Source organism: Anomaloglossus baeobatrachus, chromosome 6 (assembly GCF_048569485.1).
Source record: "Anomaloglossus baeobatrachus isolate aAnoBae1 chromosome 6, aAnoBae1.hap1, whole genome shotgun sequence".
NCBI classification, from domain to species: Eukaryota; Metazoa; Chordata; class Amphibia; order Anura; family Aromobatidae; genus Anomaloglossus; species Anomaloglossus baeobatrachus.
Window position 1 is genome coordinate 7,892,564 of NC_134358.1, and position 25,157 is coordinate 7,917,720.

The 25,157-nt window shown below is 49.4% G+C and overlaps 1 protein-coding gene across 1 annotated transcript in view; it reads right to left on the reverse strand.

Moving 5' to 3' along the window:
- Positions 1 to 24,957, reverse strand: part of LOC142316921 (uncharacterized) — a 282,067-nt gene extending 257,110 nt beyond the window's left edge. Inside the window, exons 1-4 of the mRNA XM_075352699.1 lie at positions 24,822 to 24,957; positions 14,220 to 14,323; positions 4,811 to 4,993; positions 4,610 to 4,733 (exon numbers count right to left, since the gene is read on the reverse strand). Coding sequence (XP_075208814.1) covers positions 4,610 to 4,733; positions 4,811 to 4,993; positions 14,220 to 14,297 — 385 coding nt within the window. The 5' untranslated portion in view covers positions 14,298 to 14,323; positions 24,822 to 24,957. The remainder of the gene's footprint in view (positions 1 to 4,609; positions 4,734 to 4,810; positions 4,994 to 14,219; positions 14,324 to 24,821) is intronic.
- Between the last annotated feature and the right edge of the window lie 200 nt (positions 24,958 to 25,157).

A 25,157-nucleotide genomic window follows, 5' to 3' on the forward strand; every position in this document is an offset into this window, starting at 1 on the left:
GAACAGATTCTACAGGACTGCACAAAACTCCTCACATCACGAGATAGAGAAAGTCACTAAAAGGAGCTACTTACCAAATCCCTGGTGCCAAAAATCCCAGGATGACCAGCCAACACAGAACAATGAATTATAGACATCACTTTACTCCTCCACAATCTCCCCACAGGACATCTTTCAGGTTTGTTCTCCTGAAATTCCTCAAGAGCAAGTCTCAAATCGGGTGAAATAGCGGAGAGAATCACTCCCTCGTGCAGGATGGTAGCAGGCTCAGTCACATCAAGAGAATCAGCAAAGAAACTCCTAGAAAGGGCATCCGCATTAATATTTTTAGTGCCCACAATATAAGAGACCACAAAATTAAAGCGCGTGAAAAACAAGGCCCATCTAGCCTGCCTAGGATTCAATCTCCTGGCAGATTCCAGATAGATCAAATTCTTATGATCAGTGAGTACAACAATTTGATGTCTCGCCCCCTCCAGCCAATGTCACCATTCTTCAAAAGCCCACTTCATAGCCAATAATTCCCGATTTCCCACATCATAATTTCGTTCCAGTGGTGAAAATGTTCGGGAAAAGAAAGCACAGGGTCTAATTTTAGAAGTCACAGGGTCTCTTTGAGACAAGACAGCCCCAGCTCCGATCTCCGACGCATCGATCTCCACCTGAAATGGAATAGACACATCAGGCTGCCACAAGACTGGAGCAGAAGTAAACCTCCTTTTAAGCTCCTGAAAAGCCAAGACTGCCTCTGGAGACCAATTCACATCAGCTCCCTTCTTGGTCAAATCAGTCAATGGCTTGACAATACTAGAAAAATGGTCTATGAATTTCTGATAGAAATTAGCAAAACCCAAAAACTTCTGAAGGGCCTTCAAAGAAGTGGGCTGAACCCAATCATAAATGGCCTGGACCTTGACCGGATCCATTTCAATAGAAGACGGGAACAAAATAAACCCCAAAAAAGAGATCTTTTGTACGCCAAAAAGACATTTCGATCCCATGACACATAACGTATTGTCCCTGAGAACCTGAAACAGTGTCCGAACCTGTTCAACATGAGAATCCCAGTCGTCAGAAAAAATCAAAATGTCATCCAAATAGACAATCAAAAACTTGTCAACAAAGTCCCGGGAAATATCATTCATAAAAGATTGGAAGACGGAAGGGGCATTAGTGAGCCCAAAGGTCATCACTAGGTACTCAAATGCCCCTCAAGGGTAATAAACGCCATCTTCCATTCATCACCCTGCTTAATGCGAATAAGATTATACGCTCCCCAAAGATCGAGCCTAGTAAACCAACTAGCACCCTTCACTCTGGAGGATCGGTCGGAAATCAGAGGCAATGGATACTGATATTTAACCGTAATTTTACTAAGGAGACGATAGTCTATACAGGGCCGCAATGAGCCGTCCTTCTTGGCCACAAAGAAAAAAAACGGCACCCAAAGATGAAGATGACGGTCTGATGTGACCCTTCTCCAAAGACTCCTTAATATAAGTCCGCATAGCAACATGTTCAGGTACAGATAAATTGAAAAGCCGTCCCTTAAGAAATTTACAACCAGGCACCAATTCAATAGCGCAATCACAGTCCCTATGTGGAGGCAAAGACGCAGCCTCAGTCTCATTAAACACATCCATGAAATCCGACAAATAGTCAGGGACCTCCCGTGTCTCAGATGAAATAGACAAAACAGGAGCATCACTATGCACACATCGGCAGCCCCAACTAGTCACAGACAAGGATGTCCAATTCAGAACTGGATTATGAGTTTGTAACCAAGGGAATCCCAGTACCAAAATGTCATGCAAATTGTGCAAGACCAAAAACTTACAAACCTCCTGGTCAGGCGCGACCGCATCGTCACCTGGGTCCAAAACTGGGGCTTATTTTCAGCTAAAGGAGTAGCATCAATACCCCTCAAAGGGATAGGAGCATGCAAAGGCACCATAGGGAAACCACAACGCTCAGCAAACCCAAAATCCATCAAGTTCAGGGCAGCTCCTGAATCAATAAGAGCCACAGCCGAAAATGATGATAGAGAACAGATCAAAGAAACCGACAAAAGAAACTTAGGCTGTAAACCGCCCAAAACAAACGAACGGGCAAATCATTTCTCGCGCTTAGGGCAGACAGAAATAGTACGAGAGGTGTCTCCACAGTAGAAACATAGCTTATTACGGCATCTAAAACCCTGCCATTCAGCCCTAGAAAGGACTGTATCACACTGCATAGGCTCTAGAGACCGCTCTGAGAGCGAAATCTCTGCACGCATTGTTTTACGTTCATGTAAACGTCTATCAATCTGAATGGCCAATGATATAGAGGCATCGGGACCTGAGGGGACAGGAAAGCCCACCAGAACATCCTTTACAGGCTCTGCCAACCCCTTCCGAAAGAGAGCGCAAGAGCCGCATCATTCCACTCAGTAAGGACCGCCCACTTACGAAACTTCTGACAATTTACCTCTGCGGGTTCCTGACTCTGGATCAAAGCCAATAATGTTTTCTCGGCTTGATCAATAGCATTAGGTTCATCATATAACAACCCCAGAACCTGAAAAAAAAATTCCAAATCAGCAAGAGCAGGATCTTCAGGTGCCAGGGAAAAAGCCCAGTCCTGGGGGTCACCACGCAGCAGGGAGATAACAATCTGAACTCGCTGCCTGGAAGAACCTGAGGACTTGGGTTTCAAAGCAAAAAAATAACCTACAATTGTTCTTGAAGTTCAAAAATTTAGACCGATCTCCAGAAAACAAATCAGGTAAGGGTATCTTAGGTTCTAATGCAGGTGTCTGGGCAAGATAATCGGATATATCCTTAACCCGAGAAGAAAGCTGATCAACTTGCTCAGCTAATTGTGTAATATCCATAACAGCACAAGATCCTCCATGGCACCCAGAGAAAGAGGAAAAAAACACACGAAATAAATCTAACACTTTTTTTTTCTTTTTCTTGCTCCCTTTTCCTTCTTTTGAGTACCCTAGAATCTTAGGTAAGGCTGGTTCTACTGTTATGATTCAGTCACCGAGGTGGATCAGAAAAGTACAAAAACTTGGAAACCCAATAAGTAACCAGAGTGGCTGGAACCTCAATGGACTGCAGACCTAATACTGACACACAACTAGAAGTAGCCGTGGGACGTGCCTACGATGACCTGGTCGCCTCGACACAACCGGAGAACTAAATATCCTTACAGAGAGAAATATTAGAAACGCTAATCTGCCTTGGAGCAGTTCCCAAAAATATAGATAGCCCCCCGCATGTAAAGACTACGGTGATATAGGAAAACACAATACATAGCTAGAGAACAGATTCAGCAAAGATGAAGGCCAAACTATCTATATAGGAAAGGACAGAAAAGAGCACTGTCTGCAGCCGTAAAAGAGCCTAGTAAATACCAACACGCCTGATATGGAAAAATACTGAGCCTACACAGGCTCTCCCCCACTATATCAGTACTCTGGTGTTACTGGGATCCCAGAATTATACTAATATAGAGGAGGGACTGAATTTAGTACCAAGCATGAAAAAACACAATACATAGCTGAACATGGAGCAAGGCACACAGTCATTCCCAGCAGGTAATGATCCAACTCCACAAGGCAAAATCAGGAATTAAACATTAGTATCAAAACAGAAAAAATAATAAGAAAGTGAAAACCATCAGCAGAGGTACAAAGACCAACTTATCTGAGAGGAGTTCTTGTATACACAGCAGGAAGGGCTGTCTGCAGAATTTCCTTAGCACACAGGAGATACATTGAGCACCGGCAAGGAACAAGAGCAAACTACTCAGTTATTTAGGCCCATTCAGAATGGCCTAATTGCCAATCCTCCTCAGCTGGCTGGTTCCCATTCAGCAAGTCAACTGCACTATCAGCACTTACCACAATAGGGAGCCCCAAACTGGAACCTAATTCTAATGTATTCACAACATTCCGGCCTGGATAAATACCCTCTGCTTCCTGCAGGGGGTGCTGGTTATTCAGTTCAGTCTGGAGCTAGGCGTGGAGCTGTGAGGAGGTACTTTCTGCTGCTGCTGCTACTGTTGTGTTGGTGTGTGTGTAGGTAGCTTGTTTTGTTACTTTCTCCTTTCCGTGTTACCCCTCCCTGTACACCTTTCATTGTCCCCTGGTGTTGGCTAGTGGTGTGCATGAGTTTTGCTTTTACCCCTGTCTGTCAGTATTTATCGGTGGGGTTTTTGACTTCTGTCCTGGCCTGTTCCCTTGGGTGGTGGGTTGTGGTTCGGGTCTTATCATCAGGGTCAAGGACAGGAGACAGGGAGATTCTGGGGGCCCAGACCTCGCTACCTTCAAGTGTATGTCTGGGTTAAGGGATATCATATGGTATGCTAGTCTGAGGGCCAGCTCAGGGGCTCCATTCCAGTCACCCCCCATTTCTGTCACCCCCATGACACAATGACTGAAGCATCAACTACTCGATGTCTGGTGAAACATTTCTGTGATGTGGATTTTGCTACAAACAATTATATTACACATCATGGATTTCTTTGTTGAGACGGGCATGAGATGTCCTCACAGACTTTTATATCAATTTTGGATGTTTGTCTTACATTGCAATCATTCTATTACGTCTCCTCTTACCCTGTGATGTCGGGGGCTGGTTGATCTCCATCATGACGTCCTCGTACAGATCCTTGTGTCCTTCCAGATATTCCCACTCCTCCATGGAGAAATAGACGGTGACGTCCTGACACCTTACGGGAACCTGACAACACACAATGATAGCGTTATTACCCAGAATCCTCCAGTGCCTGTCATTTATAATGTCCCGGCAGGTCCTACCTCTCCGGTCAGCAGCTCAATCATCTTGTTGGTGAGTTCTAGGATCTTCTTATTGTTCCTCTCATGTATCAGGATGTGTGGGGGAGGGGCTGTGATTGGGCCTCGCCTCCTGCTCCGCCCTCCTGACTCATGGCTGTCGAGGGTCACACAGTCACCTGACATCTTCTTCACTATTGTGTAATCCTGTGTATGTAGAGAGACGTCACAGAAACCTTCTAAAACCTTTCTAGAAGATTACATTCTGCCTCCTTCCACACAAACTCCCTTGATCTGTAAACTAGGCCTGTTACTATGTCAACAAACCTTTCCGACATTATAGAAGGCATGAATAACTAATATACATCGTGAAAGATGCTCCAGATTCTCAGGCGTTATATACTCTTCCTACAATCTTGACTTTGGTGACTTAAACCGAATTTACAGCCGTCATCAATGTCCGGCTTCTATAGAAGAGATGGTAGAGCCTGGAGCATGTCCACTTTCCAACTGATTAACTTAGTGACATACTTTACTTTTGTAAGGTTGAAAAAAGATGTCTCTCGGTCGAATGTCACCTATTTTACTGCTATAGTGGGGAAAATAAGTATTTGATCTTCTGCAGATTTTGCACGTTTTCCCCCCTGCAGAGAATGGAGAGGGCTGTAATTTTTATCGTAGGTACTCTGCACTCATTACCTGGATTAATTGCACCTGTTTGACCTCGTTACTTGTACAAGAGACGCCTGTGCACACAATCATCAATCACACTCCAACCTCTCCACCATGGCCAAGACCAAAGAGCTGTCTAAGGACACCAGGGACAGAATTGTAGACCTGCACAAGGCTGGGATGAGCTACAGCACAATAGGCAAGCAGCTTGGTGGGAAGGCAACAACTGTTGGCGTAATTATTAGAAAATGGTAGAAACACAAGAAAAGGTTGAAACCAGATGTTTCCATCCACTCTCTATAAAGACACATCTGCAGGTTTTTCTCACTATCTGACATGAAATCAGAATAATCCTTTCCCATTTTAGGTCAATTAGGAGCCAAAATTATTTATATTTGCCAAATGCCGGAATAATGAGAGAGAGAGTGTTTTCAGGCATTTTTATTACTTTCTGCAAAGTCAAACGTTTACATGCACTAAGAATACCATGCCTTTACGCAATATGGGACCACCCATATGATGATGTCATGTCTTTGGAAGCTTCTGATTGGTTTATTGGCAACATCTGAGTTAATTACAGACACCTGTGGATGTATTTTAATGCACACCTGATACACACTGCTTCTTTGTGTAGCATCATGGGAAAGTCAAAAGAAATCAGCCAAGATCTCAGGAAGAGAATTGTGGACTTGCACAAGTCTGGTTCATCCTTGGGTGCAATACCTGAAGATGCCTCATTCATCTGTACAAACAATTATACACAAGTACAAACAGGATGGGAATGTCCAGCCATCATACCGCTCAGGAAGGAGACGGGTTCTGTGCACCAGAGATGAACGTGCTTTGGTCAGACATGTGCAGATCAACTCAAGAACAAAAGCAAAAGACCTTGTGAAGATGCTGGCGGAAGCTGGTAAGATTGTGTCATTATCCACAGTGACAAGAGTTCTGTATCAACATGGGCTGAAAGGCCACTCTTCCAGGAAGAAGCCATTACTCCAAAAGAAACAGAAAAAAGCCAGATTAATGTTTGGAGATGCAACAGGAACAAAGACCTTAATATGTGGAGACGTCCTGTGGTCTCACAAAGCTGAAATTGAACTGTTTGGCCATAATGACCATTGTTACGTTTGGAGGAAAAACGGAGAAACTCTGATGTCTAAGAACACCATCTCAACTGTGACACACGGGGTGGCAGCATCATGTTGTGGGGTTGTTTTGCTGCAGGAGGGACTGGTGACTTCACAAAATAGATGGCATTATGAGGAAAGAAGATTATGTGGCAATACTGAAGAACATCTCAAGACATCAGCCGGGAACTTACAGCTTGGGTGGAGATGGCTCTTCCAAATGGACAATGACCCGAAGCTACTGCCAAACTGGTTACAAAGTGGCTTAAGGACAACAAAGTCAATGTTTTGGAGTGGCCATCAGAAAGCCCTGATCTCAATTCTAGTGACAATGTATGGGCAAAGCTGAAAAGGCCGGAGCGAGCGGTGACCTCCAAACATGGCTCAGCTACACCAGATCTGTCAGGAGGAATCGGCCCAAATTCCACAAACTATTGTGAGAAGCTTCTGAAAGGAGATCCAAAATGTTTACCCCTCTAGTCACACAGTGTAAGGGTAATGCCACCAAATACTAATGACCTGGAGGAAACGTCACTGTGCAGAAAGGAAGAAAAATGCCTGAAAACCTCTCTCTCTCTCATCATTCTTGCATTTCGCAAATAGAAATAATTTTGGTTCCTAATTGACCTAAAACGGGAGAAAAACCTGCAGCTGTGTCTTTATAGAGTTTATAGAGAGCGGAGGGAAACTGCTAGTTTCAACTATATCTGTCAATCTTAGGCCGGTTTCACACATCCGGCTTTTTGCCGTTTTGCCGGATGCGGCGCTCTCCCGTACAGTTAATACAGTACAATGACAGCGCAACAAACGCCGGTCACATGCTGTCATGTGATCGGCGCATGTGACCCGGAAGTTACAGCGCTGTCATTGTACTGTATTAACTGTATGGGAGAGCGCCGCATCCGGCAAAACGGCAAAAAGCCGGATGTGTGAAACCAGCCTTACTCGGTCTGGGGCTATATGCAAGTGTGACGCCCCTGCACTAGTCAGGGTGTCACAGGGAACTGCACTCCTGTCCTTATAGCGCAGAACCCACCCTCCTTGGTTCCAGGTTCCACCCAGTGGCATTGCAACCCCCAATCCACACTCACACCAGTACAGGACAGACAAGCCAGTGGGTAAGTCTAGAGAGGAAAGGGCCACCCACTGAAGGGTTAAGCAGACTGATGGGAGGTGACAAGTCGGCTCCAAGGGAGCAAAGGGAGAGGAAGTGAATTAGAAACTCTCAAAGGGAGAGGGAAACGGGAGTTGGAACCCCCAGGAAAAGTGAAGTAGTGGCCCTCATAGTGTGAGGGGCCGAGGAATCGAAGCTCCTGAGAGGTTGGACTAAATTGGGACACAGCAAAAGCAATACTATTGGGAGCGGACACCTGGACGTGCTCTCCTTCCCAAGCAGCAGTGGTGGCTGGGACTTGTGGTTCACCTGCAGCGTGTGTGTGTAATGACTTTACAAAACATCATCCAGCAGCACGATAACCGGCCTGAGTGAGTACATGGTCATCTGCTGCTTCCAACAAGCCTGCGCTCCCCTGCACCCCATCATCCAGAGTCCCGGGGCCTTCCCTACTCGTGGAGGGTAACGTCATCTGGCTGCCCCACTCCATCACCCCGGGTACTTCCTATGGCAGCGGCGGTACTCTCCGTTACCACACACCACGGGTGGCGTCACAAACTAAAGGGTAGTTTACACGCTGCAATATCGGCACCGATATCGCTAGCGAGTGTATCTGCCCCCGTCAGTTGTGCGACACAGACAAATCGCTGCCCATGCCGCACAACATCACTTACACCCGTCACACGGACTTACCTTCCCTGCGACGTCGCTCTGGCAGGCGATCCGCCTCCTTTCTAAGGGGGCGGTTCGTGCGGCGTCATAGTGACATCACGTGGCAGCCGTCCAATAGCAGAGGAGGGGCGGAGATGAGCGGCTGGAAAATGCCGCCTACCTCCTTCCTTCCGCATTGCCGGTGGACGGAGGTAAGGAGATGTTTGTCGCTCCTACGGTGTCACACACAGCGATGTGTGGTGCTGCAGGAACATGGAACAACATCGCTACTAAGCAGAAAACGATATTTGGTGTTTGGCCAACCTCTCCAAAACCATTGATTGTTGCCACCTTTGCGATAGTTTAAGGTCGCTCGTACGTGTCACACGCTGCGATGTCGCTAACGACGCCGGATGTGCGTCACAAACACCATGAACCCGGCGATAAATCGTTAGCGATATCGCAGCGTGTAAAGCACCTTTATCTCCCCTGTAAATAGCCCCCTTTACATTTGAGTTGCCGCAAGCCCCCGGGTCCGGAGACCCTCGAGCCACAGCAATCCTGGATCCGAGCGTTTCGACCTCCGCAGGGGCGGCACACAAGATCTTACCTCGTGGGGTAAGGTTGATGCTGAGAAACATCAGGAATCATCCCAGAACTACACGGGAGGACCTGGTCAATGCCCTGAAGAGAGCTGGGACCACAGTCTCAAAGATTACCATTGGTAACACACTAAGCCATTATGGATTACAATCCTGCAGGACACACAAGGTCCCTCTGCTCACACCAGAACATGTCCAGGCCCAAGTTCACCAATGACCATCTGGATGATCCAGAGGAGGCATGGGGAGAAGGTCAAGTGGTCAAATAACACCAAAATAGAAGTTTTTGGTACCAACTCTTCTCGCCGTATTTGAAAGGAAGAAGTATGAGTACAACCCCAAGATCACCATCCCAACCATGAAGCATCAGGGTGGAAACATTATACTTTGGGTGGGCTTTCTACAAAGGGGACAGGACGACTGCACTGTATTGAAGAGAGGATGGATTTCTGGAGTTTTATTCTGTCACAGGTGAAGTTACCTACGATACAACTTACAGATCGCTCCATTCTGTGTAGGGGAAAACTGCAAAATCTGCAGAGGATCAAATCCTTATTTTCCCCCTGTATGTTGATCCAGATGAAGGCAAGCGTTAAGTTTTCTCGTCTACAACCAATCCCCAGGAGTGTAATAATCATTACTTGTAATAGTGTTAAGGCTGCTTTACACGTTACAACCAATTGTGCAATTTCACAATCGATCGTACCCGCCCCCGTCCTTTTTACGTCACGGGCAAATCGCTGCCCGTGTCACACAAAGTCGGTAACCCCCCGTCACACGCACTTACCTCTCGTGCGACCACGCTGTGGGCGGCGAACGTCCACTTCCTGGAGTGGGAGGGACGTTCGGCGTCACAGCGATGTCACACGGCCGCCGGCCAATGGAGCAGAGGGGCGGAGATGAGCGGGACGTAAACATCCCGCCCACCTCCTTCCTTCCGCATTGCCGGCGGCGGCCGCGTGACGCAGGTGAGCTGCTGTTCATCGTTCCCAGGGTGTCACACGGAGCGACGTGTGCTACCACGGAAACGATGAACAACTAAATTAACCGATATTATGGAACCTAGCGAGCAGTACACGACTCACGATTTGTGAGCGATACTGCGTCGCTAGGAGGTGTCACACAGGCCGGCATCGCCAGCGATGCCGGATGTGCGTCACAAAAACCGTGACCCCGACGATCTATCGCACGATAGATTGTCTGGTGTAAAGCAGCCTTTAGACTTAATTAAGAGATGTGGATCCTTTATGGTGAGTGCCCACGATTCACCCACAATGTTTCCTAGCCGCAGTGTCATCCCTCCTGCGCAGACGCTAAGGTTCTCCACGAGAGGACGCAGCGTCCGTGCCCACGATTCACCCACAATGTTTCCTAGCCGCAGTGTCATCCCTCCTGCGCAGACGCTAGTCTTCTCCACAAGAGGACGCAGCGTCCGTGCCCACGATTCACCCACAATGTTTCCTAGCCGCAGTGTCATCCCTCCTGCACAGACGCTAGTGTTCTCCACAAGAGGACGCAGCGTCCGTGCCCACGATTCACCCACAATGTTTCCTAGCCGCAGTGTCATCCCTCCTGCGCAGACGCTAGTCTTCTCCACAAGAGGACGCAGCGTCCGTGCCCACGATTCACCCACAATGTTTCCTAGCCGCAGTGTCATCCCTCCTGTGCAGACGCTAGTGTTCTCCACGAGAGGACGCAGCATCCGTGCCCACGATTCACCCACAATGTTTCCTAGCCGCAGTGTCATCCCTCCTGTGCAGACGCTAGTGTTCTCCACGAGAGGACGCAGCATCCGTGCCCACGATTCACCCACAATGTTTCCTAGCCGCAGTGTCATCCCTCCTGTGCAGACGCTAGTGTTCTCCACAAGAGGACGCAGCGTCCGTGCCCACGATTCACCCACAATGTATCCTAGCCGCAGTGTCATCCCTCCTGTGCAGACGCTAGTGTTCTCCACAAGAGGACGCAGCGTCCGTGCCCACGATTCACCCACAATGTATCCTAGCCGCAGTGTCATCCCTCCTGCGCAGACGCTAGTGTTCTCCACGAGAGGACGCAGCATCCGTGCCCACGATTCACCCACAATGTTTCCTAGCCGCAGTGTCATCCCTCCTGTGCAGACGCTAGTGTTCTCCACGAGAGGACGCAGCATCCGTGCCCACGATTCACCCACAATGTTTCCTAGCCGCAGTGTCATCCCTCCTGTGCAGACGCTAGTGTTCTCCACAAGAGGACGCAGCGTCCGTGCCCACGATTCACCCACAATGTTTCCTAGCCGCAGTGTCATCCCTCCTGCGCAGACGCTAGTCTTCTCCACAAGAGGACGCAGCGTCCGTGCCCACGATTCACCCACAATGTTTCCTAGCCGCAGTGTCATCCCTCCTGTGCAGACGCTAGTGTTCTCCACGAGAGGACGCAGCATCCGTGCCCACGATTCACCCACAATGTTTCCTAGCCGCAGTGTCATCCCTCCTGTGCAGACGCTAGTGTTCTCCACGAGAGGACGCAGCATCCGTGCCCACGATTCACCCACAATGTTTCCTAGCCGCAGTGTCATCCCTCCTGTGCAGACGCTAGTGTTCTCCACGAGAGGACGCAACGTCCATGCCCACGATTCACCCACAATGTTTCCTAGCCGCAGTGTCATCCCTCCTGTGCAGACGCTAGTGTTCTCCACGAGAGGACGCAGCGTCCGTACCCACGATTCACCCACAATGTTTCCTAGCCGCAGTGTCATCCCTCCTGCGCAGACGCTAGTGTTCTCCATGAGAGGATGCAGTGTCCGTGCCCACGATTCACCCACAATGTTTCCTAGCCGCAGTGTCATCCCTCCTGCACAGACGCTAGGGTTCTCCACGAGAGGACGCAACGTCCGTGCCCACGATTCACCCACAATGTTTCCTAGCCGCAGTGTCATCCCTCCTGTGCAGACGCTAGTGTTCTCCACGAGAGGACGCAGCGTCCGTGCCCACGGTCAGGATTCTGGGTGCACGGGATTTTTCGCTGTGTTCTCCTGTTGAGAACACTTGAGTCTCTGCTGCATAAATTGACATGCTGCGTCTCAGAGTTTACGTTGTGGAGAATAGAAGCACCGTGTGCATGAGATCTCTATAAATCCATCCACTGTGCCTGTACTGCACAACGCAGCGTTTTGGGAGCAGGGAAAGCACGATGCGTCCCAAATACTGCTATTCCTGATCGTTGCACCCTTAAAGGTTTTTTTTTAGCAAATTCACTGTAATAACTTTCTTTGGGAGAAACCCCAGCCTCACCGCTCTTACAGAAAAGAACCAGATCTACTCTACATTAGTGTAGATCATGGGTCCCAAACTTATAAACCACATGTAGCTCGTGGCCCCTGAGGTGTGACCATTGGCTGTATGTGTGGCGCCCCTGAGGCTTCGGTCGCAACAGGTTACTGCACCTCACTTAAGGTGCGGTACTCATCCCAGATCCAGAGGAGGTTGGTGCCGATTCCACATCCATTCATTCCATACATACAGTAGGTTGCCCTCCCCACTGGGCACTGGGCTGGGGTCGGGTCTTAAGGTTGCCATCCAAACACTGGGGCTTTCACCCACCAGCGACCGGGACTCAGGGGAGGAGCGAACACCAAGGGGGAGGGAGGAGCACACAAAGATACACAGAGAGTTGGCTTAGAGAGGCGAACAGGAGAGGAGCGGGTTAACCGGTAGCTCCTGTGGGACATAGGAGAAAAATACGGTTGCTGAGGGGAGAGCTGAATTGCTCCTCCGGAACCGGCGCAGTTTAGGGTGCAGTGCCCTAAGGTGGCATACACTTCAGGGTGCGCCACCAGAATCTGCCTGACAGGGAGAGATTTCACGTCCCTCTGGCCACCACAAGATCCCACAGCACAGTGGCAAATGGAGCATGGTCAGGCCCCAAAAAAGGACTCGCGCTCCCTGCAAACTGGACGGGAATGAAATGACAGGGGACCCTGTGTAGCTTCACGCCACGGGGACCCACACACACAGTGCAAGGAGGAAGGGCCCACAGACTACCGCACCAGTTCTGACCTCCGAAGGATCCAGGATCGGCCAGGCCCATCGCAGTGGAAACCGTCACTCCATGCGTGGCTATCAGACAGTGAGTAAAGACCTTGAACCGCAAGCACAGTGTCAGCCCGTCCTTGCCGTCGCCCCGCGCTTCGGCGCCAACGGCCACTACCACCACCATCATCCTTTCCTGGGGCCTAGCTCCACCTGTGGGGAGCCAAACCATCCGCGCTGCGACACCATCTGCGCCAGGAGACAGCACCCACAGCGGCGGCTAATGCTGGCCGCACACCACAGGTGGCGTCAACGAGACAACTACTCCCAACATCCTCATCATCCCGCCATCTATTCCCTTCGTGAACACCTTGCAGGGCCACCCGTGACATCCCCTTACCCTCACTGGCCCGGTGACGCGTATTCCCAAGACCCTGTGGGGTGCTTCATATGCTCTATTGAGTGCCACTCAATTGTATCAGTCTCCGCTGGCGCATTATTGCTTGCGAGCAAGAAAAAGAATAAAAAACTCCAGGGATGGGAAAAAATACTTTTTGCTTCCAAGTTAAAAAAATCTCTCTTTATCAATCCATTAAAAATATAGACATCACATTAGTTGGACACAAGGAATAATTAAAAGCCAACGCGTTTCAGCAGATCCTTATAACGTGTGAGGGGACATTGTCACTTTATAATGGAAGCTTGAGATAATATTACAGGATAAGGGGCACTTGGAACATTACTATTTGTTATGGAGGCTCTGAAGGGCTTTGTTACTACATTAAAAGAGGGCACTGGGGCCATGAATGATTTACAAGAGGGTAATGGGGCTTCTATCACTTTATGGAGAATTATACCGTCATATGGTCACACTGGGGGCTACGACTATTGCTTTGCACAGAATTTGGCTCATCTCTCAGAGCGGAGTGTGGTAAGGGAGGTTTGGGTTCTCCTGCTCTACATGAATAAGCCCAAGTCTTGGCCAATCGTTCCACCTTTCTGCCAGACTCAGTCCATCCGATTCTCTTGGTTGTTGGTTATCCCGTCTTCCTTATAAAGTGCCTACTTGCCATTCTCACCCCCCTACATCATTCCTGTTCTCACATCAAACTCTTCACATTTTCGGCAGTTGCCTTCATTTACGACCTTGTAATGTCTGGGAGGCGTTCTACAGGGCACTGGATGGTCCCTCACACCTCCCTCTCCTGGGGTTACAGGTAAAATAATACAAATCATAGAAATATAGACGTTTACCTCTCCGGTCAACAGGTAGATGATCTCCAGGGTGAAACTCAATATTCTTTTGGCAATTTTGTTCTGGTGCTTGTCCATGTTTCGTGGGTTATTCAGGAAAAGGACTGTTTTGGACGGGAATATAAGAGAAGTGAGTGACTGGGAGGGATTGAGGCCTTCAGAGACCTTTATAAAACAGGAGACGCTCTGACATCATTTGTAATATACAAAATCGCACTTATTCAGCTTTTTCTCAGAGCTGTCACCGCATGGATTGAAGGAGCTTGCTCCACCGGAGACATAACTGATGAGTACACCTCTTGGACCAGCATTTAATTGGTTAACTGGGGTACTCCGAAGCGAAAGGAGAGGCAGCCCCCCATCTGGATGGAGGGGTCCAATTTTGTATAGTTTTTTTCTATACAGTCCCAGACAAAAGTTCTGTCGCTTCTCCATGTTATGTAAATAAAAGCTTATAACCTGACTTTAAATTCCTCCATTGGTTTTATAAATTACTCTTTTGAAAGCTGAAACCCTCCCACATCTGCTTTAGGTGATGAAAATAAAGTTGCAGCAAAGCTGAAATATTGATCATTTAATGAACACAAAGGTCAGATTTTGGCAAGACAAACGTTTTGTCGCCCACAGAAAGTAATGTGAAATTCAAACAAATAATTACCTTCTAATACAAAGATATGTTGCATAACATTGGTGAATGAAGTTGTGGTGCTATTAGAGCCATATTTAATATTTTGTGTGACTTCCATGAGCTTGAAGGACTGCATCCATGCGGTTCAACAATGATTCATACAATTTATTGATGAAGTCACCAGGAATAGCAGAGAATGCATCTTACATGCCCCCCAGAGTTCATCTAGACTCTTTGGTTTTGTCTTCCAAGCTTCCTCTTTCATCCTACGCCAAACATGCTCAACGATGTTCATGTCTGGTGACTGGGCTGGCCAGTCCTTGAGCACCTTGATCTTCTTTGCCAGGAGGAACTTTGTTGTAGAGATGGATGTATGAGATGGAGACCATCCTGCTGCAGAATGTGACCCCTTTTATGATTGGGAATGTAAGAGGTAGCTAATACTTCTTGATATTTTAGGCTATTGATATTGCCTTTCACCTTGCAAATGTTTCGCACACCCCCATACTGAATGCAACCCCAGACCATGATCTTTCCACCACCAAACTTAACTCTTTTCTGGATCCATACGGGCTCCAGTAGGTCTCCTGCAATATTTGCGGCGGCTGTGGTGTAATTCAACTGAAGATTCATCAGAAAAATCCACCTGCTGACACTTTTCCAGCGTCCATCTGTTTAGCAGACTGTGGGACTTGCAAATGCCACAAGGTTTTTTAATTGCCTTTTGTTTAGTGCTGGCTTCTGGGCACTGATTTGACCATGGAGCTCATTTCGAGACAGAATCCTACAAACTGTTCTAGTTGACACAGGGACTTGAGGTGACCAGGCCTGTTGGAGCTCTGCTGCAGTGGAAGAGGGGCTGTCTTTGGATTTTCTAACCAACACACGTTCTTCCTGAGCAGTTGTCTTGCGGTGTCTGTGAGACCTGGGCTTGTCAAAAACATCTCCAGTCTCTTCAAAGCATTTTTTAATTCTTTGTACTTGACGCTGAGACACATTAAAGGTGCAGCCACCTCTGCAGTGGATCTGGTCTTCAGCCTCTTGATAATCAAGGCTTTGGTCGCAGGGTGGATTTTTGGCATGTTGTCAGAGGTCAAGTTGCAGTTCAAGTGAAGGTCTGGGGTCCTGGGTTTCTTTTTATACACACCCACTAATTAGAAGAAACCAAAGAGACCAGGAGCTTTTTAACAGGCAAAGTACAAAAGTTTATTTAATTTAACAATAATCACACAGTATCACTGCAAGATGAAAGGACATACAGATTAAAAATTGTGCTGTGAAGGGGGAAAAACACCCATGAAAAGTGGGACAGAGGGGTACGCTCATAAGCCTATCATAGACATAGGGTTTTTTTGGCCAGACAGGCTCTAAATGAGCAAAGATGCAAAGAGTATATCCAGAGTCTTAAGCCATCAACTTACCCATTATTACAGAGCGTCACACCTGCGTCCCACAGTTCAAACAGACCCAACCAACGCGCGTTTCGCGTGGCACATCTCAGCTTCCTCAGGGCGGGTTAAACCTCTGGATATACTCTTTGCATCTTTGCTCATTTAGAGCCTGTCTGGCCAAAAAAAACCTATGTCTATGATAGGCTTATGAGCGTACCCCTCTGTCCCACTTTTCATGGGTGTTTTTTCCCCCTTCACAGCACAATTTTAATCTGTATGTCCTTTCATCTTGCAGTGATACTGTGTGATTATTGTTAAATTAAATAAACTTTTGTACTTTGCCTGTTAAAAAGCTCCTGGTCTCTTTGGTTTCTTCATGCTATTATGGAGTGGCTATCCTTTGTGATTGGTGAATAATGATGGAGATGTGCCTTTTGTTCAAATATTTAATACACCCACTAATTAACTGATCATTTAGTGAGCACAGGTGAGGATGTAAACTAGGATTGGGTGCATGTATATGACAAGGCGACAAAACTTTTGTCTTGCCAAAATCTGACCTTCCTGTGTTCATTAAATGATCAATATTTCAGCTTTGCAGCAACTTTATTTTCATACCTAAACCAAATTTGGAGGGTTTCAGCTTTCAAAAGAGTAATTTATAAAACCAATGGATGAATTTAAAGTCAGGTTATAAGCTTTTATTAACATAACATGGATAAGCGACAGAACTTCTGTCAGGGACTGTACTATATATATACATGTAATGTCCCCTCGTCAACGAAGGTCTTACTGGGGGATAATTTTTAGACCGAGGTGAATTTGTATAGTTGGAGGATTGATAATTCGGCCAAGGGTTTAAAGTCTGATTTTCTCTGTGTCCTGTTGAGTTGGTTTTCCTGCATCACATATGCTGGAAAAACCTTAAAAACACTGAAGCTAAGGGACAAATTTCTTTGGCGATTGTGATTGCTTATGTTTATGCTGGGGCATATTGGAACTTCAGTAGTCTTACAAATAATCTTACCCACCCTAGGACCAAAATGAGCATGAGCATCACACTGTGTGTGGGGCACTATGGGGGCATCATACTGTGTGGGGCACTATGGGAGCATCAATCTATGTCTAGGTCACTATAGGGTCATCCTACTGTGTGGAGCACTACGGGGACATCATACTCTGTGGGGGGCACTATGGAAGGAATCATACTGTGTGGGGCACTATGGGGGCATCATACTGTGTAGGGGCAACAGGGGGCATCATACTGTGTGTGGGGCACTACAAAGGCATCATACTGTGTGTGGAGCACTACAAAGGTATCATACTGTGTGTGGGGCACTATGGAGGCATCATACTGTGTGGGGAACTACAAAGGCATTATACTGTGTGTGGGGCACTGTGGGGGCATCATACCGTGTGTGGAGCACTATGGAGGCATCATACTGTGTGTGGGGCACTATGGAGGCATCATACTGTGTGTGGGGCACTATGGGGGCATCAATCTATGTCTAAGGCACTATAGGGTCATCCTACTGTGTGGAACACTACGGGGGCATCATACTCTGTGGGGGGCACTATGGATGGAATCATACTGTGTGTGGGGCACTATGGAGACATCATACTGTGTGTGGGGCACTATGGAGGCATCATACTGTGTGTGGGGCACTATGGAGGCATCATACTGTGTGTGGGGCACTATGGGAGCATCAATCTATGTCTAAGGCACTATAGGGTCATCCTACTGTGTGGAACACTACGGGGGCATCATACTCTGTGGAGGGCACTATGGATGGAATCATACTGTGTGGGGCTTCATGGGGACATCATACTGTGTAGGGGCAACAGGGGGCATCATACTGTGTGTAGGGCACTATAGGGGCATCATACTGTGTGTGGAGCACTATGGAGGCAGCATACTGTGTGTGGAGCACTATGGAGGCATCATATTGTGTGGGAGGCACTATGGGGGCATCATACTGTGTGTGGGGCATTATGGAGGCATCATACTGTGTGGGGCACTACAAAGGCATCATACTGTGTGTGGGGCACTATGGAGGCATCATAACGTGTGGAGCACTATGAAGGCATTATACTGTGTGTGGGGCACTATAGGGGCATCATACTATGTGTGGAGCAGTATGGAGGCATCATACTGTGTGTGGGGCACTACAAAGGCTTCATACTGTGTGTGGGGCACTACGGGAGCATCAATCTATGTATAGGGCACTATTGGGGCATCCTATTGTGTGTGGAGCACTACGGGGGCATCATGCTCTGTGGGGGCATCATGGGGACATCATACTGTGTAGAGGCAACAGGGGGCATCATACTGTGGGGGGCACTGTCGGGGCATCATACTGTGTGTGGCACTGTGGGGGTATCATACCATGTGTGGAGCACTATGGAGGCATCATACTGTGTGTGGGGCATCATACTGTGTGTGGAGCACTATGGAGGCATCATACTGTGCGTGGGGCACTACAAAGGCATCATACTGTGTGTGGGGCACTACGGGAGCATCAATCTATGTATAGGGCACTATTGGGGCATCCTATTGTGTGTGGAGCACTACGGGGGCATCATACTCTGTGGGGGGCACTATGGGAGTTATCATACTGTGTGGGGCATCATGGGGACATCATACTGTGTAGGGACAACAGAGGGCATTATACTGTGTGGGGCACTATAGAGGCATCATACTGTGTGTGGGGCACTATGGAGGCATCATACTGTGTGTGGGGCACTATGGAGGCATCATACTGTGTGTGGGGCACTATGGAGGCATCATACTGTGTGTGGGGCACTATGGGAGCATCAATCTATGTCTAAGGCACTATAGGGTCATTCTACTGTGTGGAATACTACGGGGGCATCATACTCTGTGGGGGGCACTATGGATGGAATCATACTGTGTGGGGCTTCATGGGGACATCATACTGTGTAGGGGCAACAGGGGGCATCATACTGTGTGTAGGGCACTATAGGGGCATCATACTGTGTGTGGGGCATTATGGAGGCATCATACTGTGTGTGTGGGGCACTATGGGGGCATCATACTGTGTGTGGGGCACTACGGGAGCATCAATCTATGTATAGGGCACTATTGGGGCATCCTATGGTGTGTGGAGCACTACGGGGGCATCATACTCTGTGGGGGGCACTATGGGAGTTATCATACTGTGTGGGGCATCATGGGGACATCATACTGTGTAGGGACAACAGGGGGCATTATACTGTGTGCGGCACTATAGAGGCATCATACTGTGTGTGGGGCACTATGGAGGCATCATACTGTGTGTGGGGCACTATGGGAGCATCAATCTATGTCTAAGGCACTATATGGTCATCCTACTGTGTGGAACACTACGGTGGCATTATACTCTGTGGGGGGCACTATGGATGGAATCATACTGTGTGGGGCTTCATGGGGACATCATACTGTGTAGGAACAACAGGGGGCATCATACTGTGTGTAGGGCACTATTGGGGCATCATACGGTGTGTGGAGCACTATGGAGGCAGCATACTGTTTGTGGAGGTCAACAGGGGCATCATACTGTGTGGGAAGCACTATAGAGGCATCATAGTGTGTGATGGGCACTACTGGGGCATCATGCTGTGTGGGGGCAGTATGGGGGTTATGTGGAACACTAATGTGCGTTACTAGGAGAGTATTTGTGTGTGGGGGCACTATGGAGGCATCATTCTGTGTGGGGGGCAGTATGGGGGTATCATACTGTGTGGGGGCAGTATGGAGGCATCATACTGTGTGTGGGGGCACTATGGGGGTATCATACTGTGTGTGGGGGCAGTATGGAGGCATCATACTGTGTGTGGGGGCACTATGGGGGTATCATACTGTGTGTGGGGGCAGTATGGGGGCATCATACTGTGTGTGGGGGCATCATACCGTGTGGGGGCAGTATGGGGGCATCATACTGTGTGTGGGGGCAGTATGGGGGCATCATACTGTGTGTGGGGGCAGTATGGGGGCATCATACTGTGTGTGGGGGCAGTATGGGGGCATCATACTGTGTGTGGGGGCATCATACTGTGTGTGGGGGCAGTATGGGGGCATCATACTGTGTGTGGGGGCAGTATGGGGGCATCATACTGTGTGTGGGGGCAGTATGGGGGCATCATACTGTGTGTGGGGGCAGTATGGGGGCATCATACTGTGTGTGGGGGCAGTATGGGGGCATCATACTGTGTGTGGGGGCAGTATGGGGGCATCATACTGTGTGTGGGGGCAGTATGGGGGCATCATACTGTGTGTGGGGGCATCATACTGTGTGGGGGCAGTATGGGGGCATCATACTGTGTGTGGGGGCAGTATGGGGGCATCATACTGTGTGTGGGGGCATCATACTGTGTGGGGGCAGTATGGGGGTATTATACTGTGTGTGGGGGCAGTATGGGGGTATTATACTGTGTGTGGGGGCAGTATGGGGGTATTATACTGTGTGTGGGGGCAGTATGGGGGTATTGTACGGTGTGTGGGGGCAGTATGGGGGCATCATACTGTGTGGGGGGGCACTATGCGTGTATCATACTGTGTGGGGGAGCACTATGGGGGTATCATACTGTGTGGGGGCAGTATGGGGGCATCATACTGTGTGTGGGGGGGCAGTATGGGGGCATCATACTGTGTGTGGGGGTGCAGTATGGGGGCATCATACTGTGTGGGGGCAGTATGGGGGCATCATACTGTGTGTGGGGGCAGTATGAGGGCATCATACTGTGTGTGGGGGCAGTATGAGGGCATCATACTGTGTGTGGGGGCAGTATGAGGGCATCATACTGTGTGTGGGGGCAGTATGGGGGCATCATACTGTGTGTGGGGGCATCATACTGTGTGTGGGGGCATCATACTGTGTGTGGGGCACTATGGGGGTATCATACTGTGTGTGGGGGCAGTATGGGGGCATCATACTGTATGTGGGGGCAGTATGGGGGCATCATACTGTGTGGGGGCAGTATGGGAGCATCATATTGTGTGTGGGGCACTATGGGGGCATCATACTGTGTGTGGGGGCAGTATGGGGGCATCATACTGTATGTGGGGGCAGTATGGGGGTATTATACTGTGTGGGGCAGTATGGGGGCATCATACTGTGTGTGGGGCACTATGGGGGCATCATACTGTGTGTGGGGGCAGTATGGGGGTATTATACTGTGTGTGGGGCAGTATGGGGGCATCATACTGTGTGTGGGGGCAGTATGGGGGCATCATACTGTGTGTGGGGGCAGTATGGGGGCATCATACTGTGTGTGGGGGCAGTATGGGGGCATCATACTGTGTGTGGGGGCAGTATGGGGGCATCATACTGTGTGTGGGGCAGTGTGGGGGCATCATACTGTGTGTGGGGGCATCATACTGTGTGTGGGGGCATCATACTGTGTGTGGGGGCATCATACTGTGTGTGGGGGCATCATACTGTGTGTGGGGGCATCATACTGTGTGTGGGGGCATCATACTGTGTGTGGGGGCAGTATGGGGGTATTATACTGTGTGTGGGGGCAGTATGGGGGCATCATACTGTGTGTGGGGCAATATGGGGGCATCATACTGTGTGTGGGGGCAGCATGGGGGTATTATACTGTGTGTGGGGGCAGTATGGGGGTATTATACTGTGTGTGGGGGCAGTATGGGGGTATTATACTGTGTGTGGGGGCAGTATGGGGGCATCGTACTGTGTGTGGGGCAGAACTGGGGGCATCATACTGTGTGTGGGGGCAGTATGGGGGTATTATACTGTGTGTGGGGGGGCAGTATGGGGGCATCATACTGTGTGGGGGCAGTATGGGGGCATCATACTGTGTGTGGGGGCAGTATGGGGGCATCGTACTGTGTGTGGGGCAGTATGGGGGCATCATACTGTGTGTGGGGGGCAGTATGGGGGTATTATACTGTGTGTGGGGGCAGTATGGGGGTATTATACTGTGTGTGGGGGCAGTATGGGGGTATTATACTGTGTGTGGGGGCATCATACTGTGTGTGGGGGCAGTATGGGGGTATTATACTGTGTGTGGGGGCAGTATGGGGGCATCATACTGTGTGTGGGGGGCAGTATGGGGGTATTATACTGTGTGTGGGGGGCAGTATGGGGGTATTATACTGTGTGTGGGGGGCAGTATGGGGGTATTATACTGTGTGTGGGGGGCAGTATGGGGGTATTATACTGTGTGTGGGGGGCAGTATGGGGGCATCATACTGTGTGTGGGGGCAGTATGGGGGTATTATACTGTGTGTGGGGGCAGTATGGGGGCATCATACTGTGTGTGGGGGCAGTATGGGGGTATTATACTGTGTGGGGGGGGCAGTATGGGGGCATCATACTGTGTGGGGGCAGTATGGGGGCATCATACTGTGTGTGGGGGCAGTATGGGGGCATTGTACTGTGTGTGGGGGCAGTATGGGGGCATCATACTGTGTGTGGGGGCAGTATGGGGGCATTATACTGTGTGTGGGGGCAGTATGGGGGCATCATACTGTGTGTGGGGGCAGTATGGGGGTCATGTGGCACACTAGTGTGCGTTACTAGGAGAGTATGTGTGTGTGGGGGCAGTATGGGGGCATCATGCTGTGTGTGGGGGCAGTATGGGGGTATCATTCTGTGTGGGGGCAGTGTGGGGGCATCATACTGTGTGTGGGGGCAGTATGGGGGTATTATACTGTGTGTGGGGGCAGTATGGGGGCATCATACTGTGTGTGGGGGCAGTATGGGGGTATTATACTGTGTGTGGGGGCACTATGGGGGTATTATACTGTGTGTGGGGCAGTATGGGGGCATCATACTGTGTGTGGGGGCAGTATGGGGGTATTATACTGTGTGTGGGGGCAGTATGGGGGTATTATACTGTGTGTGGGGGCAGTATGGGGGTATTATACGGTGTGTGGGGGCAGTATGGGGGTATCATACTGTGTGTAGGGGCAGTATGGGGGTATTATACGGTGTGTGGGGGCAGTATGGGGGTATTATACTGTGTGTGGGGGCAGTATGGGGGTATTATACTGTGTGTGGGGGCAGTATGGGGGTATTATACTGTGTGTGGGGGCAGTATGGGGGTATTATACTGTGTGTGGGGGCAGTATGGGGGTATTATACTGTGTGTGGGGGCAGTATGGGGGTATTATACTGTGTGTGGGGGCAGTATGGGGGTATTATACTGTGTGTGGGGGCAGTATGGGGGTAGTATACTGTGTGTGTGGGGCAGTATGGGGGTATTATACTGTGTGTGGGGGCAGTATGGGGGTATTATACTGTGTGTGGGGGCAGTATGGGGGTATTATACTGTGTGTGGGGCAGTATGGGGGTATCATACTGTGTGTGGGGGCAGTATGGGGGTAGTATACTGTGTGTGTGGGGCAGTATGGGGGTATTATACTGTGTGTGGGGGCAGTATGGGGGTATTATACTGTGTGTGGGGGCAGTATGGGGGTATTATACTGTGTGTGGGGCAGTATGGGGGTATTATACTGTGTGTGGGGGCAGTATGGGGGTATTATACTGTGTGTGGGGCAGTATGGGGGTATCATACTGTGTGTGGGGGCAGTATGGGGGTAGTATACTGTGTGTGTGGGGCAGTATGGGGGTATTATACTGTGTGTGGGGGCAGTATGGGGGTATTATACTGTGTGTGGGGGCAGTATGGGGGTATTATACTGTGTGTGGGGGCAGTATGGGGGTATTATACTGTGTGTGGGGCAGTATGGGGGTATTATACTGTGTGTGGGGGCAGTATGGGGGTATTATACTGTGTGTGGGGGCAGTATGGGGGTATTATACTGTGTGTGGGGCAGTATGGGGGTATCATACTGTGTGTGGGGGCAGTATGGGGGTATCATACTGTGTGTGTGGGGCAGTATGGGGGTAGTATACTGTGTGTGTGGGGCAGTATGGGGGTATTATACTGTGTGTGGGGGCAGTATGGGGGTATTATACTGTGTGTGGGGGCAGTATGGGGGTATTATACTGTGTGTGGGGGCAGTATGGGGGTATTATACTGTGTGTGGGGGCAGTATGGGGGTATTATACTGTGTGTGGGGGCAGTATGGGGGTAGTATACTGTGTGTGTGGGGCAGTATGGGGGTATTATACTGTGTGTGGGGGCAGTATGGGGGTATTATACTGTGTGTGGGGGCAGTATGGGGGTATTATACTGTGTGTGGGGGCAGTATGGGGGTATTATACTGTGTGTGGGGGCAGTATGGGGGTATTATACTGTGTGTGGGGGCAGTATGGGGGTATTATACTGTGTGTGGGGCAGTATGGGGGTATTATACTGTGTGTGGGGGCAGTATGGGGATATTATACTGTGTGTGGGGGCAGTATGGGGGTATTATACTGTGTGTGGGGGCAGTATGGGGGTATTATACTGTGTGTGGGGGCAGTATGGGGGTATTATACTGTGTGTGGGGGCAGTATGGGGGTATTATACGGTGTGTGGGGGCAGTATGGGGGGCATGTGGCACACTAGTGTGCGTTACTAGGAGAGTATGTGTGTGTGGGGGCAGGTACAGACGTGTGTAGCCCCCAGCTGCCGCTGCACAGGGTCTGTGTCTCCTATCCTCCATGTTACCTTTCCTCTGGTGTCTCCGGTGTTCTCTGGAAGGATCTTGTGCAGCGCAGGTGTCACGTGACGCAGGTTGTCAGGTGATCGCCTTTGTCTTTTTGACTTTTTGTTATTTAGCTGTTACCTTCTGCCGTAAGATGTGAATAGCTGAAGGACCTGTGATGATGTCATCACCATGTGACCAGTCACGTGAGTGGGCGGAGCTCAGCAGAAGGGTATAAGTGGTGGATGAAGGATCTTTACGGTGATCATGTGATCAGAGGGGGTGGAGCTTGTGCTGAGGGGAGAAGTATATAAAGAGCGGACGGCTTCTACAGGAAGTAGTGATGGGTAAAATGCGGT